This window comes from Sciurus vulgaris (genome assembly GCF_902686455.1).
Source record: "Sciurus vulgaris genome assembly, chromosome: 11".
Lineage (NCBI taxonomy): Eukaryota > Metazoa > Chordata > Mammalia > Rodentia > Sciuridae > Sciurus > Sciurus vulgaris.
Genome location: NC_136472.1, coordinates 131692036 through 131709258, shown reverse-complemented (window position 1 = coordinate 131709258; position 17223 = coordinate 131692036). Strand labels below are relative to the sequence as shown.

General features: G+C 37.2%; 1 protein-coding gene across 1 annotated transcript in view; it reads left to right on the top strand.

Annotated features, from left to right (window-relative positions):
• Positions 1 to 17223, top strand: part of LOC306639391 (uncharacterized protein) — a 77943-nt gene that overhangs the window by 34389 nt on the left and 26331 nt on the right. Inside the window, exon 9 of the mRNA XM_079102869.1 lies at positions 16852 to 16897. Coding sequence (XP_078958995.1) covers positions 16852 to 16897 — 46 coding nt within the window. The remainder of the gene's footprint in view (positions 1 to 16851; positions 16898 to 17223) is intronic.

The window sequence follows — 17223 nt, the reverse complement described above, 5'->3', positions numbered from 1 at the left end:
TCGACTGAGTTATATCTCCAGCCCTGCTTATCACTCTTTTGCTTGTTGTTTTTTAACCTCTCCATGGTGATGACAGAATCCAGGTCCTTTTGGAGACATACCCCCCTTTTATGCATATGTTACCATCTTTGGAATGTGGGTTTCCAAACACCTCAACATTTCTAGGCATGTTTCACCATACAGCTGTGCCTAATCTGCATCTTTAGCCTTTTCTCTGAGTACACACTTCTCTGGCAGTTTTCAGCAGTCCCTATATCATCAAAGACTGTCCCATTTAAGCCTTTTTTCTATGCCATGCTACAGTCTTCCATACCATGACCATTTTCTGCCTTTGTATGATATCTTCACTCCTCAAGTCTGCATTCATTCCTACCTCGAAAAAGAGACCTTCCATGAACCTGTTATGGCCTCATAATCCAACCTCACACTCAATTATGATTGCCAATAAATGAAGTATTCACACCCATGAGATATAAAAGCAGCCCCTGAAAGTCTACGACCTAGGGGAATAGAGAGAAAATGGAATAATTTAGAGATCAAGTGGTTATTACCCAGTCAAAATGAGGGTACATGAGTGAGGTAGCACCAGGGAAACAAATCCAGTTTATGTCAGGAGTAGCAGGAACCATGATTGCTGCTTCCAGAGGTCAAGTGAATACTAATAGAGGAAATGAAGACAAAGGAAAGGAAAGGAACATGCAGTTCACTGGTAAAAGTGGAACAGTGACCTCTTGTTGCTGTTGTTGTTGATATTGAATTCTAGTAATGATGTGCAGTGGTTCTTGAAAAGTTACTATTCTGATAAAGACATAGTAAAGAGAGTGAAGTTTCTTTTTCTTTCATTTATTTTCTTCAACTTTTTAGAGACTGCATTTTGATTCATTGTATGACTGAATGGTATTCTATGTGTATGTATATCTAACTGATTCTTTATCCATCCGTTGAAGGGCCTCTATGTTGGCTCTTGTTTCTCTTGTAATTTTATATTTTTTCTTCAAAATACCCTTTTTCCTTGAATGGCTGAACCTTTGCATCATCATATGCATTGAACTTGATGAAATATAGTGCCTCAGAAGTTTTGGATCAGTGTAATTTTTCCCTATATAACTCAGTGTGCCCTTGGAGATGTGGGGGCACATCTGTATTTGCCGATTCTTGGGAGGCTCAGGCATGCTGGGGAATTTGTATACCCCCGTTACCAAATACAAAAGGCTTGGGATTTGAAGCAGTGATACATTTCTTTGCAAGGATTCACCTGTGCCTGTATACAGTCTCTATGCCCTTCAGACAACAATCAAACATTTTCAAACAACATAAACATTCACTGAAATTTAAGCTTATTTTAAAATTATGATTTTGAAATTAAAATTATAGTGCTATTCATGTTATCCCTTTCTTTGGTCCAGTATTTGCTCATTCTGACAATTTAATGTTGCTTAAGTACATGTTTATGTTTATTAGCAGCGTCACATTTGAACCTGTTATCAGCTGAAGAGCAGGAGTGGGTTGATGGCATTGAAAATTGCCAGCAATGGGTATGTAAATGTGTCTCTTTATAATTGCGGTCAGCTTATCTTGTTTGCTTCCAGAAGGTAAATTAGGCCAAACAAAACATAGTAAAATATCCATAGTATACTTCTTATATGTATATTTCAAATGTTCTTATAAGCCCAGACTTTGAAGAGGATCAGTAAAAAATAACAATATGCACTTCTCAGAAATAAGAGCCTTAGGGACAATAAATTTATCGTAATAAATTTTAAAAAGAAATGACATTAAAAGTGCTGAAAGTAAGCAGAAACTGAGCAGGAGATAAGGATGAAATTCAAGAAGAATTAGAATAGAAAGGATTTAAAATAAGAAAAAGGGATTAAGGGGCCTTTAGTAATGAATGAACATATCTCAGAAAATCAGATATATAATTAGAAAAGAAATAAATTGGGAAATACAAAGATATAACAAATCAAAGAAAGAAAAAGAAAACAAACAAACAAAAAAACACTATAAAGCTCTGAAATCTTCCCATTTCTTTGATACTAATGTAACTGAAATAGAGGGACCTCTGTCCAGGATTTCTAATTTTGGAAACATATAGTTTTCAGGAGATTTGAGGAAGCAAATGTGGTCCAGTAGTTTTCTTTTCTGCTCTAGCTTAACCAGGCCTTTCTTCATGGTGGAAAGCACAACCTTAGCTCACCTGCTTTCTTCTCCCTTACCCCATCTAGAGAATGCTGAGGGAACACTGCAAGTGTTAGAGGAAATGCAATCTCAGTACTTGGTTTTATACTGAATGATGTGGGTTTCTCTAATTAAGAATATTCCTGATAAACCCTCCAGTCTGTGGAAACTGGGGACAAGTGTGTAATGAAGATCCCATTACAGAATTTTGCAGTTAGTGATAATATAGTGTGGATGATTCCAAGTCTCCTAAGAATTTTCAGTCTTGAATCATTGTTAATATGACATCCCTGCAGAATCTGATTACTTTTGCGAACTTCCTGAAAGTATCATCCCACCTGATCCTGCCCCAGCAGTTCGAGAATCTTCTGTCGCTTCAAATCTGAAATAGCACTTCTCCTTCAGTATCATTATTCTCAAAGCACATATTTGAAAGTGGCAATGCCCCTGTTGAACTGTAATCTACAAACTTTCCAACAAGAACAACAATGTCTTTCTTATGAGAGCTTTCAGCCCCTTCCTCTCAGTCACTGTCTTCAGACTATATGATAATGGTGAACCTCCAACATTCTGTGAGGAGAGCTGTCTATGTGTCTTCAAGGCACAAGACATACAGTGGTTTGTAATCTCTCACACAGTGTTGCTAAAATGATACCCTTCTTAAAAGATTTTTATCCCAGTAGTCTATTGTAATTTCCAGGAGGGTACCTCCAAACTCCAGTGTGGTGAAAATGGGACAACATATCCAAATGACTCTCAGCAGAGTGTGTTCACCTGTACATCTGTTCCTGTGTTCTTCATGCATCCTGTTTTCTATCAGACTTATTCCTGGCATTTGCTGTCACAAAGCTGCAAATACCAGGGTTCAGTGAATGTGCTATATGCCTCTATTCTTTAGATAGAACACAGGACCTTGCTGTAGCTGCCCAGTGTTATCAGTAGATCTATGCCTGACTCTTTCTATACGCCCCCCTGATTCTTTTTGTGGGTGCCTCCAAATTACAGTTTTATGCTACAGTTCAGTCTTACAAAAGTTAAGAACACAAATGCGTGGTTCTTTTTTGATTTCCTAGGGAAATAGCCCACATAAATTAATCTTAGTGAAGAGTCTCCTGAACAGACACTCTGATTCTCCCTGGAAATTTTGGTAGTACATAGAATTTTCCTTGATATCTTTTGGAAAATCCAAATTTTTACTTTGCAGAAAATGTATTTGAATTGAGAAGAATTTACATAAGTTTCATATTTCTTCTATAAAATATCCTTCTATAAATTTAGAAAGATTTTGATGTTACAAATTTTACATTATAGAAATTTGTAGGGAACTGTTTTTCTCCCCCATATGTGGATTTGTGGAAATGCTAAATTTTATTCTCACAGAATATTATTTACTTTTCCTCCCACATCTTCTCTAGAACTTATTATTTGAATACTTGATAAATGTCATTTGACAGGATGAGCTGAAATTTCAATGGAATTTTGAACAGTATATTCCTGAATGCCAGATGTTGAAAAAATTGTTTTTCACTTGATTGTAGGCAATTCATATTTCTTATTTTGAGACCAGTTCATCTATTCCTTTCCTCCATTTTCTAATTCGGTTGGTGACATTTCCATCAGACACCAAAGGAAAGATTGCACTTTTCCACCCAGTTAGTTTCCCTGAAGTTGCTGAAGTCTTTTTCTTCTATGAATGCATTTCTCCTTTTACAAGCCACTGTTTCTGGTTTCACCTGATCACAGGCTCTCCATAGTGACTTTCCAGTGTTTACCCACAGCCCATCTTTTTGATCATACAGCCACAAACCAGAACATTTGACTGCCATCTCTGAAAAAACGCAGTCAGTAAGCACTGTATGATGCTGTGCTGCTACCCTTTTCCCTTGGGATTCCTTTTGTTTCATTTTATTTTATTATACTTTGATTTATTGTACACAAATGGGGTACATTTCATTTCTCTGGTTGTACACATACATGTACATAGGGTAATGATGTTTGTCTCATTCTATTTTTTTATCCCTCCACCCCTCCCCACTCCTCCTTTTCCTCTGTACATTCCATTCTTCCTCCATTCTTGCCTCCTCCCCAGCCCACATTATGTATCATCATCCACTTATCAGATAAATCATTTGGCCTTTGATTTTTTAGGATTGGCTTATTTCACTTAGCCTGATATTCTCCAACTCCATCCATTTACTGGCAAATGCCATAATTTTATTATTTTTTATGGCTGAATAATATTCCATTGTGTATATATCTCACAGTTTCTTTATCCATTCATCTATTGAAAGACATCTAGGTTGATTCCACAATCTAGCTATTGTGAATTGAGCTGCTATAAACATTGATGTAGCTGCATGACTGTAGTATGCTGATTTCAGTCTTTGGATATAGCTGATTCAAGTGGTGGTTCCATTCTAAGTTTTCTAAGGAATCTCCATACTGCTTTCCAGAATGGTTGTGCCAATTTGCAACTCCACCAGCAATGTATAAGTGTACTTTTTCCCCACATCCTTGCCAATACTTCTTGTTGCTTGTATTCTTGATAATAGCCATTCTAATCAGGTGAGAATAAATCTTAGGATAGTATTGATTTGCATTTCTCTTATTACTAAAGATGTTGAATATGTTTTCATTTATCTATTGATTACCTGTAGATCATCTTCTGTGAAGTGTCTGCTCATTTCCTTAACCCATTTATTGATTGGATTATTTGTATTCTTGGTGAAAACATTTTTGAGTTCTTTATAGATTCTGGAGATTAGTGCTCTTCAGATGTGTGTGTGGCAAGATTTTCTCCCATGCTGTAGGCTCACTTTTCACATTGTTGATTGTTTCCGTTGCTGAGAAAAAGCTTTTTAGTTTGAATCTATCCCAATTATCGATTCCTACTTTTATTTTTTGTGCTTTAGGAGTCATGTTAAGGAAGTCTGGTCCTAAGCTGACATGATGAAGATTTGGACCCACTTTTTCTTTTATTTGATACAGATTCTCTGATCTAATTCCAAGGTCCTTGATCCATTTTGAGTTGAGTTTTGTGCAGGGTGAGAGATAGGGGTTTAATTTCATTTTCCCAGCACCATTTGTTGAATAGAGTATCTTTTCTCCAACACATGTTTTTGGCACCTTTATCTACTATGAGATATCTGTATTTGTGTGGGCTTATCTGTGTGCTGTATTTTGTACCATTGATCTACCTGTCTATTTTGATGTCAATACTATGCCATTTTTGTTACTATTGTTCTGTAGTATAGTTGAAGTTCTGCTATTGTAATAACACCTGCTTCACTCTTCCTGCTAAGGATTGCTTTAACTATTCTGGGTCTCTCTTTCCTCCAAATGAATTTCATAATTGCTTTCTTTATTTCTATGAGGTACATCATTGGGATTTTAAATGGAATTGCATTGAATCTGTATAGCACTTTTGGTAGTACGGCCATTTTGACACTATTAATTCTACCTGTCTAAGAACATGACAGATCTTTCTAATCTTCTAAGGTTTTCTTTGATTTCTTTCCTTAGTGTTCTGTAGTTATTGTAGAGGTCTTTCACCTCTTTTGTTAGATTGATTCCAGAGTATTTTTTTAGGCTATTGTGAATGGGTTAGTTTTCCACTGATGTGGTGAATTACATTTATTGATTTCTAGATGTTGAACCAACCTTGCACCCTTCAGATGAAACCCACTTCATCATGGTGCACTATCTTTTTAATATGTTTTTGTATGGGATTTGCTAAAATTTTGTTAAGAATTTTTGCATCTATGTTGATTAGGGATATTGGTCTGATATTTTCTTTCCTCAATGTGTCTTTGTCTTGTTTTGGTGTCAGGATGATATTAGCTTCATAGATTGAGTTTGGAAAGGTTCTCTCATTTTCTATTTCATGGAATACTTTGGAGAGTATTAAAATGAGTTCTTCTCTGAAGGTCTTGTTGAACCTGACCTAGAATCCTTCTGGTCCCTGACTTTTCTTGGTTTGGTAGGCTTTTGATGACTACTTCTATTTCATTGCTTGAAATGATCTATTTAAATTGTGTATGTCCTCCAGATTTAGTTTGTGTAGATCATATGGCTCTAGAAACTTGTTGATGTCTTCAAGATTTTCTATTTTGTTGGAATATAGATTTTCAAAATAGATTCTAATTGTGTTTTGCATTTCAGTAGTGTGTGTTGTGATATTTCCTTTTTCATGATAAATTTTAGTAATTTGAGTTTTTTATCCTTCATTAGTGTGGCTAAGGATTTATCAATTTTGTTTATTTTTTCAAAGAATCAACTTTTTGTTTTGTCAATTTTTTGAATAGTTTCTTTGGTTTCAATTTTATTGATTTTGGCTTTGATTTTAATTATTTCCTCTCTTCTACTACATTTGGTGTTGATCTGTTCTTTTTCTAGGGCTTTGAACTGTAATGTTAGGTTGTTTATTTGTTGACTTTCTCTTCTTTTATTGAATGCACTCCGTGCAATGCATTTTCCTCTTACTACTGCTTTCATAGCATTCCAGAGATTTTGATGTATTATATCATTGTTCCCATTTATCTCTAAGAATTTTTTATCTCCCCCCCTGATGTCTTCTGTTATCCATGCATCATTCAATAAGCATATTATTTAATATCCAGGTATTAGAGTAGTTTCTGTTTTCTATTTTGTCATTGATTTCTAATATTCCATTATAATCTAATAGGATGAATATAAGGAATTATCTCTGATTTTTTGCATTTTCTAAGAGTGGCTTTGTGACATAACTTATGGTCTATTTTAGAGGAGGATCCATTTGCTGCTAAGAAAGTATATTCACTCATAGATGGATAGAATATTCTACATATGTCTGTTAAGTCTAAATTATTGATTGTGTTATTGAATTCTATGGTTTCTTTGTTCAATCTTTGTTTGGAAGATATGTCCAATTGTGAGAGAGGTGTGTTAAAGTCACCGAGTATTATTGTGTTGTGGTCTATTTAGTTCTTGGAATTGTGAAGGATTTGTTTAATGTACATAGATGTGCCATTGTTTGGGGCTTAAATATTTATGATTGTTATGTCTTGCTTATTTATGCTTCCCTTAAGCAGAATGAAATATTCTTCTTTATCCCTTTTGACTAACTTTGAATTGAGGAGATTCAAGATGGCAGACTAGAGGGTGGCTGAGTTTCATGTTGCTCCAGGACTCAGGACTCAAGAAGAGGAGATATTGAGAGACTTGGGAAAAACTCAAAGCAGCCGGGTGAGTCTCTCCCATTGGAGAGGCATCCCAGATGGGGTGGTAGTCCCAGAACGCAGGGAACTTTGTGAAATAGAGCTGCCCGGCAAGACACCCCTCCCCCGCTGGAGCAGTGAACTCAGACAACTGGGAGCATCAGAGAGGAGGCCGCTGAGCACAGCGCTTGGACTCGGAGCAACCCCCGGGGCTCTGGGAGGCTGCCCAAAGGAGGAGGAGTGGCAAGGAGAGCTGTGTGGACTCAAAGTGACCACTCCTGAACACCCGGGACTGCCCAGAGGAGGAGGAGAAGCATGGGCACAGCACGTTGCTTGGACTTGGAGCAGTCGCACCAGGGCTCCGGGTGGCTGTCCAGAGGAGGAGCGTGGTGAGTGGTTTGGACTCAGAGGGACCACTCCTGAACACAGGGGGGCTGCCTGGAGGAGGAGGAGGAGTGCGGTGGGTCACTTGGACTTAGAACAGCCACACCAGAGCTCCAGGGGGTTGTTCGGAGGAGGAGTTACGTCATGAGGTGTTTAGACTCAGATCGACCACTCCTGAATGCCAGGGGGCTGCCTGGAGGAGGAGGAGGAGCGCGGCGGGGCCCTTGGGCTCAGAGTGACTGCACCAGGGCTACGGGTGGCATTCGGGAGGAGGAGGTGCACAGTGAGTTGCTGGGACTCGTGGCGAACACACCAGAACTCTGGGTGACTGCCTGGAGGAGAAGGAGGTGCGCGGTGGGTCACGTGGAGTCAGAGTGACCGCACGGAACATCAGGTGGCTGCCGGAGGTGGGTCACTGGGACTCGGAGCTACTGTAAGGGGCTCCAGGTGGCTGCTCAGAGGAGGGGCCGCATAGCCAGGTGATTAGGTGCAGAGCAGGGTCCCAGGACCTAGGCGGCTTCTTGGTGGAAGAGCTGCACAGACAAGCTGAGGGGCAGAGTGAAGGCTTCAGGACTGCAGGCAGCTTCTCTGAGAAGAGGCAACCTAAGGAGACTCGTCTGTGAAGGGCGAGGCTTCCAGGCCCAGGAAGTAGGTCCAGGTCCCTGGGAACATTGCAGAAGAAGGCTGCCCAGCCCAGGCAGTAGTTGTGAATTGAACGGAACCTCTAGGAGGGGAACTGACCAGCGAGACCTCCCCACTGGATGAGTCTTCCCTGTCGGATGAGGTTCTCCCACAAGGACTGTAAAACCAGAGACACAGGTCAAAACTGGCCTTGCCTCAGCCTACATCCTAGTTCCCCTTTGGATGACCATTCGTCAGCAAGTGGAGGTACCTCTGCCCACTAGCAGGGAATATACCCCACTGTAAGGCCACCACCCCTAGAGAGGCAGCTTCCTTGTGGAGCACCGCATTATCAACTTCCTCCAAGGCTTCAGGCTACCGAAGGCTAAGAGGGGATATACTAGAAATCTTCAGGGACATTGTAAGTCAATAGAGGAAATCTGCAATATCTCAGCAGTCCATTGATACCTGAACAGTATGAGAAAACAAGGGAAGAAAATATTCCAAACAAATCTAGATGCTACATCAATAAAATCCAATGACAGGATGGCAGAAGAAATGACAGAGAGGGAGTTCAGAATGTACATAATTAAAATTATCAGGGAAACAAACAAGATGAAAGAGCAAATGCATGCACTGAATGATGAGATGAAAGAGCAAATGCAGGCACTGAATGATCACACCAATCGACAGTTAAAAGAGCAAATACAGGAAGCAAAAGATCATTTCAATAAAGAGTTAGAGATATTGAAAAAAAAAACAAACAGAAATCCTTGAAATGAAGGAAACAATAAACCAAATAAAGAACTCCATAGAAAGCATAACTAATAGGATAGAACACCTGGAAGACAGAACCTCAGATATTGAAGACAAAATATTTAACCTTGAAAACAAAGTGGACCAAACAGAGAAGATGGTAAGAAATCATGAACAGAATCAACAAGAATTATGGGATATAATGAAAAGGCCAAATTTAAGAATTATTGGGATTGAGGAAGGCTTAGAGAAACAGATCAAAGTAATAAACAATCTATTCAATGAAATACTATCAGAAAATTTCCCAAATCTGAAGAATGACATGGAAGATCAAGTACAAGAGGCTTATAGGACTCCAAATATACAAAATTACAACAGACCGACACCAAGGCACAATATAATGAAAATAACTAACATATAAAAAACAGACAGAAATTTGAAGGCTGTGAGAGAATAGAACCAAATTACATTCAGGGGGAAACCAATACGGATATCAGCAGATTTTTCAATCCAGACCCTAAAAGCTAGAAGGGCCTGGAACAACATTTTTCAAGCCCTGAAAGAAAATGGATGCCAACCGAGAATCTTATACCCAGCAAAACATACCTTCAAATTTGACGATGAAACAAAATCCTTCCATGATAAACAAAAGCTAAAAGAATTTACAAAAAGAAAGCCAGCATTACATAACATTCTCAGAAAAATATTCCATGAGGAAGAGATGAAAAACAAAGAAACAAATCAGCAACAGGAGGAACTATCCTAAAGGAAATGTCAAATAAAGGAGGAACCAAGTCGTGCCAAAATAAATAAATAAATAAATAAATAAATAAATAAATAAAATGAGCCAAGTGAACGAGAATACAAGTCATATCTCAATAATAACCCTGAATATTAATGCCCTGAACTCATCAATCAGAAGACATACACTGGCAGATTGGATTAAAAAGAAAGATCCAACAATATGTTGCCTGCAAGAGACTCATCTCATAGAAAGACATACCCATAGACTAAAGGTGAAAGGATGGGAAAAAACATACCATGCACATGGACTCAGCAAAAAAGCTGGGGTATCCATCCTAATTTTAGATAATGTGGACTTCAAGCCAAAGTTAGTCAGAAGGGATAAAGAAGGACATTACATATTGCTTAAGGGAACCATAAATCAGCAAGACATAACAATCATAAACATCTATGCCCCAAAGAGTGGCTCATCCATGTATGTCAAACAAATCCTCCTCAATTTCAGAAACCAAATAGACCATAACACAATAATACTAGGTGATTTTAACACACCTCTCTCACCACTGGACACATCTTCCAAACAAAATTTGAACAAAGAAACCATAGGCCTCAATAACACAATTAATAATTTAGACCTAACGGACATTTATAGAATATACCATCCCACCAAGAGCAAATACAGTTTCTTCTCAGCAGCACATAGATCCTTCTCTAAAATAGACCATATATTATTGCCACAAAGGTAATGTTAGCAAATACAAGAAGATACACTACCTTGTACTCTATCAGATCATAATGGATTGAAATTAGAAATAAATGAAAGAGTAAAAAACAGAGACTGCTGCAACACCTGGAGATTAAACAATATGCTATTATATGATGAATGGATAACAGAAGATATTAGGAAGGAAATTAAAAAATTCTTAGAGGTAAATGAGAACAAAGAAACCTCATATCAAAATCTTGGGACACTATGAAAGCAGTACTTAGAGGACAATTTATTTCATGGAGCGCATTCAATAAAAGAAGTAATAATCAACAAGTAAATGACCTAACACTACAGCTCAAATCCCTAGAAAAAGAAGAATAGACCAACACCAAAAGTAGTAGAAGACAGGAAATAGTTAAACTCAGAGCTGAAATCAATGAAATTGAAACAAAAGAAACAACCAGAAAAATTAACAAAATAGTTGATTCTTTGAAAAAATAAACAAAATTGATAAACCCTTAGCCACTCTAACAAAGAGAAGACAAGAGAAAACCCAAATCACTAAAATTCGGAATGAACAAGGAAATATCACAACAGACACGATTGAAATACAAAACATAATTAGAAGCTATTTTGAAAACCTATATTCCAACAAAAGAAAATTTCTAAGTCATCAACAGGTTTCTGGAGACATATGAATTACATAAACTGAACGAGGAGGACATACACAATTTAAATAGACCAATTTCAAGTAATGAAATACAAGAAGTCATCAAAAGCCTATCAACAAAGAAAAGTCCGGGACCAGATGGGTTCTCAGCCGAGTTCTACAAAACCTTTAAAGAAGAGCTTATTCCGATACTTCTCAAAGTATTCCATGAAATAGAAGAGGAGGGAACCCTACCAAACTCATTCTATGAAGCCAATATTACCCTGATACCCAAACCAGACAGAGACACATCGAAGAAAGAAAATTTCAAACTAATATCCTTAATGAACATTGATGCAAAAATTCTCAACAAAATTTTAGCAAATCGCATACAAAAACATATTAAAAAGATAGTGCACGATGATCAAGTGGGTTTCATCCCAGGGATGCAAGGTTGGTTCAACATCCAGAAATCAATAAATGTCATTCACCATATCAATAGACTTAAAGAATCACATGATTATTTCAATAGATGCAGAAAAAGCATTTGATAAAATACAGCACCCCTTCATGCTCAATACTCTAGAAAAAATAGGGATAGAGGGAACATTCCTTAACATTGTAAAGGCCATCTGTGCTAAGCCAATGGCCAATATCATTCTAAATGGTGAAAAACTGAAAGCATTTCCCCTAAAAACTGGTACAAGGCAGGGTTGCCCCCTTTCACCACTTCTATTCAATATCGTCCTTGAAACGTTAGCCAGAGCAATTAGACCCAAAAAATTAAAGGAATATGAATAGGAAAAGAAGAACTGAATCTATCCCTCTTTGCTAATGATATGATTATATACTTAGCGGAACCTGGAAATTCCACCAGATGATTCTTAGAACTAATAAGTGAATTCAGTAAAGTAGGAGGTTACAAGATCAATGCTCATAAATCCAATGCATTTTTATACATAAGTGATGAATCTTCAGAAAGAGAAATTAGGAAACCTACCCCATTCACAATAGCATTGAAAAAATTAAAATACTTGGGAATCAATCTCACAAAAGAGGTGAAAGCCTCTACAATGAGAACTACAGAACACTAAAGAAAGAAATTAAAGAAAACCTTAGAAGATGCAAAGATCTCCCATGTTCTTGGATAGGCAGAGTTAATATTGTTAAAATGGCCATACTACCAAAAGTGGTATACAGATTCAATGCAATTCCAATTAAAATCCCAATGATGTACCTTACAGAAATAAAGCAAGCAATCATGAAATTCATCTGGAAGAATAAGAAACCCAGAATAGCTAAAGCAATCCTTTGCAGGAAAAATGAAGCTGGGGGTATCGCAATACCCGAACTTCAACTTTACTACAAAGCAATAGTAACAAAGACGGCATGGTATTGGTACCAAACTAGACAGGTAGATCAATGGTATAGAATAGAGGACTTGGATGCAAACCCAAATAAATACAATTTTCTCATACTAGACATAGGTGCCAAAAATATGCAATGGAGAAAGATAACCTCTTCAACAAATGGTGCTGGGAGAATTGGAAATCCATATGCAACAGAATGATACTAAACCCCTATCTCTCACCCTGCACAAAACTCAACTCAAAATGGATTAAGGACCTTGGAATCAGACCAGAGACCCTGCAGATTATAGAAGAAAAAGTAGGTCCAGATCTTCAACATGTCGGCCTAGGAGCAGACTTCCTCAACAGGACTCCCATAGCACAAGAAATAAAAGGAAGAATCAATAACTGGGATAGATTCAAACTAAAAAGCTTTCTCTCAGCAAAGGAAACTATCAGGAATGCGAAGAAAGAGCCTACAGAGTGGGAGAATATCTTTGCCAATCATACTTCAGATAGAGCACTAGTCTCCAGAATCTATAAAGAACTCAAAAAATTCTACACCAAGAATACAAATAATCCAATTGACAAATGGGCTAAGGAAATGAACAGACACTTCACAGAAGATGTACAAGCAATTAACAAACATATGAAAAAATGTTCAACATCTGTAGTAATAAGAGAAATGCAAATCAAAACCACCCTAAGATTCCATCTCACCCCAATTAGAATGGCGATTATTAAAAATACAAGCAACAACAGGTGTTGGCGAGGATGTGGGGAGAAAGGTACACTCATACATTGCTGGTGGGGCTGCAAATTAGTGCAGCCACTCTGGAAAGCAGTGTGGAGATTCCACAGAAAGCTTGGAATGGAAGCACCATTTGACCCAGCTATCCCACTCCTTGGCCTATACCCAAATGACTTAAAATCAGCATACTACAGAGATACAGCCACATCAGTGTTCATAGCTTCTCAATGTACAATAGCCAGATTGTGGAACCAACCTAGATGCCCTTCAATTGATGAGTGGATAAAGAAACTGTGGTATATATATATACAATGGAACATTACTCTGCCATAAAGAATGATAAAATTATGGCATTTGCAGGCAAATGGATGAAATTGGAGAATATCATGCTAAGTGAGATAAGCCAGTCTCAAAAAACTAAAGGACGAATGATCTCGCTGATAAGTGGATGATGACACATAATGGGGGGTGGGAGGGGTTTGTGTTATGGTTAGGGTTATGGTTAGGGAGGGGGACTTGAATGGAGGAAGGAAGGACTATATAGAGGGAAAAGAGGGGTGGGAGGGGTGGGGGGAAGGGAAAAATAATAGAATGAATCAAACAACATTACCATATGTAAATTTATGATTATACAAATGGTATTATCCTTTAACCTTTATACCTTTAATGGTATAAAGCCTTAGCCCATGTACAGACAAACAACATGTGTCCCATTTGTTTAGAATAAAAAAATATAAAAAATAAAATTAAAAAAAACTTTGAATTGAAGTTCACTTTATCTGATATGAGGATGAAAACCCCTGCTTTTTTACTGAGTCTGTGTGTGTGGTATGTTTTCCCCAATCTTTTCACCTTTAATCTGTGGGTATCTTTTTCTATGAGATGAGTCTCTTGAAGTCAGCATATTGTTGGGTCTTTCTTTTTAATCCAATCTGCCATGTTGTGTCTTTTGATTGATGAGTTTAGGTCATTAACATTCAGGGTTATTATTGACATATGACTTGTATTCCTGGTCATTTTGGCTTGTTTCTGGTTTTTAGCTTGGCTTGATTTCTACTTTAATTGGCTATTCCTTTACATTAATTCCTCCCTTTACTGACTTACATTGTTTTTTTCTCATTTCTTCCTCATGAATTCTTTTGCTGAGAATGTTCTGTAGTGCAGACTTTCTATTTGTAAATTCTTTTAGGTTTTGTTTATCATGGAAGGATTTTATTTCATCTTCAAATCTGAAGGTTAGTTTGCTGGGCAGAAGATTCTTGGTTGGCATCCATTTTCTTTCAGAACTTGAAATATGTTGTTCCAGGCCCTTCTAGCTTTTAGGGTCTGGGTTGAGAAATCTGCTGATACCTGTATTGGTTTGTGCCCTGTATGTAATCTGATATTTTTCTCTTGCAGCCTTTAACATTCTATCTTTCTTTTGTACATTAGAAATTTTTATTATAAGGTGCCTTGGTGTGGATCTGTTGTAATTTTGTGCATTTGGTGTCCTGTAAGCCTCTGTATTTGATTTTCCATTTCTTCCTTGAGATTTGGAATATTTTCTGATATTATTTTATTGAAGAGATTATTCATTCATTTGATTTGTCTCTCTATGCCTTCCTTAATCCCAATAATTCTTAAATTTGGTCTTTTCATGATATCCCATAATTCTGGAGGTTCTGTCCATGATTTCTTTCCATCTTCTCTGTGTGGTCAACTTTTTTTTTTCAAGAATAAATATTTTGTCTGCAGTGTGTGAGGTTCTGTCTTCCAAGTGAGCTAGCCTGTTTATTATGCTTTCTGTTGAGTTTTTAATTTGGTTTATTGTTTCCTTCATTTCAAGGATTTCTGTTTTTTTTTTTTTTCAGAATATCTCTATTGAATTGATCTTTTGCTTTCTGCATTTGCTCTTTTAACTGTGTATTGTTGTTATCATTATTGGCCTGCATTTGCTCTCTTATCTCATTGTTTCTCAGATTATTTGAATTATATACATTCTGAACCCCTTTCTGACATTTCTTCTGCCATGATGTCATTGGGTTTTATTGATATAGTATCTAGGTTTGTTTGGGACACTTTCTTCCTTGTTTTCTCATGTTGTTCATGTACTTCCCTTCTGTGTGAATCCAAGCATGACAGTTTTACCACTTATAGTGTCCCTGTAGGTTTCTAATACCTCACCTTGAAGTGCGAGATCAATATTAGCAGCACACAAAGAGTCCCTATTAAGGTATTAACCATATTGTTTTAATAAACAGAAGTGGTGAGTTCAATTATTGTCTACCACATAACCCATAGGCTTTGCAATAAGGACCACAATTTCTAATGGTGGACAGAGCAGATGGGGAGGGATGTAGAATATAACATTAATGAGATAAGAAGTGAGTCTATAGAGGTACTATGTGGTAGGAATAGTGAAAGCAGTATTAAAAAAATTAGTTGTTAGCATGAGAAAAGGGAGAAAGAGTCTCCAAGGAAACAGATAAGAGGAAAGTAGAGTGAGAAAAAATATTAATAAAAGAAAGTAAAAGTAGTAATAATAAAGGTATACTAGGAATAATCATAATAATGTTACTCATAAAAATTCTACAATAAGACTATTCTGTAGTGTTCAAACCTCCTATTCTTCAGTAGCCTGATGCCTGAGAGGAACTTCATATTTCGGTGTCCCAAGAAGGGTGCTCTCCCACTAGGAATGATGGTTTCCAGGTTGGGAATAATCTATGTTAGCAGGCAGAGGTGACCTCACATGTTGATAGATGGTCAACCGCAGTACAGATGCTAAATTGTGCAGAGCATGGGTGCCAGACTGCAGGCTGGGGCAGGTCTCAGTGCTGGGCACAGTGGCTAGGCCATGGAATTCCTTCTAATTCTTTCTTCAATGAACAGTGTTGTGCACTTTACTCAAACTGAGGGTGCTTGTATGTCCAATTAAAATGTAGATGTATTTCCTGTGCTAAATACACTTTATTACATATTTTATTCAGTAAATATTTTGCTGAAAGTCACTAAATTTTGGAAGGCCCTAATGATTTAAATGAAGCAAGTGAAGCAGTGTTTCAGTCTTACACAAGGTGACAGAATTGAAACTTTCTTATCACATCAAGTATCATATTTTAACTCTAAAAATGGTCCTGCGGTGTTTAAAATTTTGAATGCTCTATAACATCAAATACATTTCACAAGAGATTTAAATACATTTTCTACTGTGTTCATAGACTTTCTGAGGAATGCAAAATGGGCTACTTAAGCATTGATGTAACATGTTTTAGACATATCTGCTTAAGTGAGTTTGTTATCAGGGAACATATTTCCTATTTCATCCATCTTGATTTACCCCACCAGTAGCCAGATAAAGAGAGAAACTCAGCTTCATCTGGAGTGTATTAGAATGTATTCCTTATGGAAAATACAGTGCAAAAAAATAATGGTATAATTTCTGATTCTCGTGATTTCACAAGTAGAAACATGGTGATGTCTAAAGAGTGATGACTAAAGCTATATGCATCTCATTATTGCCATTATTTTACCAGAGTGGCTCTGAGCAACATCCAGAGGTGTGTGCTTCCTGTATATCTGGTGAGTTTCATCCAAGAGCAAAGAAGCAAAGCATAGACATGTAGAATATATGAACCATATATGATTAAAAATATTTTAAAGTAAATGTGCCTTAAATAACAACCAATGGTATGTTATAATTATTCAAAGAATGTGCCTATCAAATATCATAAGAAAAATGTAAGAAAATAGGAGGCATAATAGGTGTCAGCCACATGTTAAAGTGAGGGTATTGCTAAAGGAACTGAATTTTGAGTTGCATTTGATATATGCTTCCATCATAGGAAAGTTGGAAATAAGGAAAAGGAGAGAAGAGGAGGGGATGAAGATTGAGATTCTTAATGAGA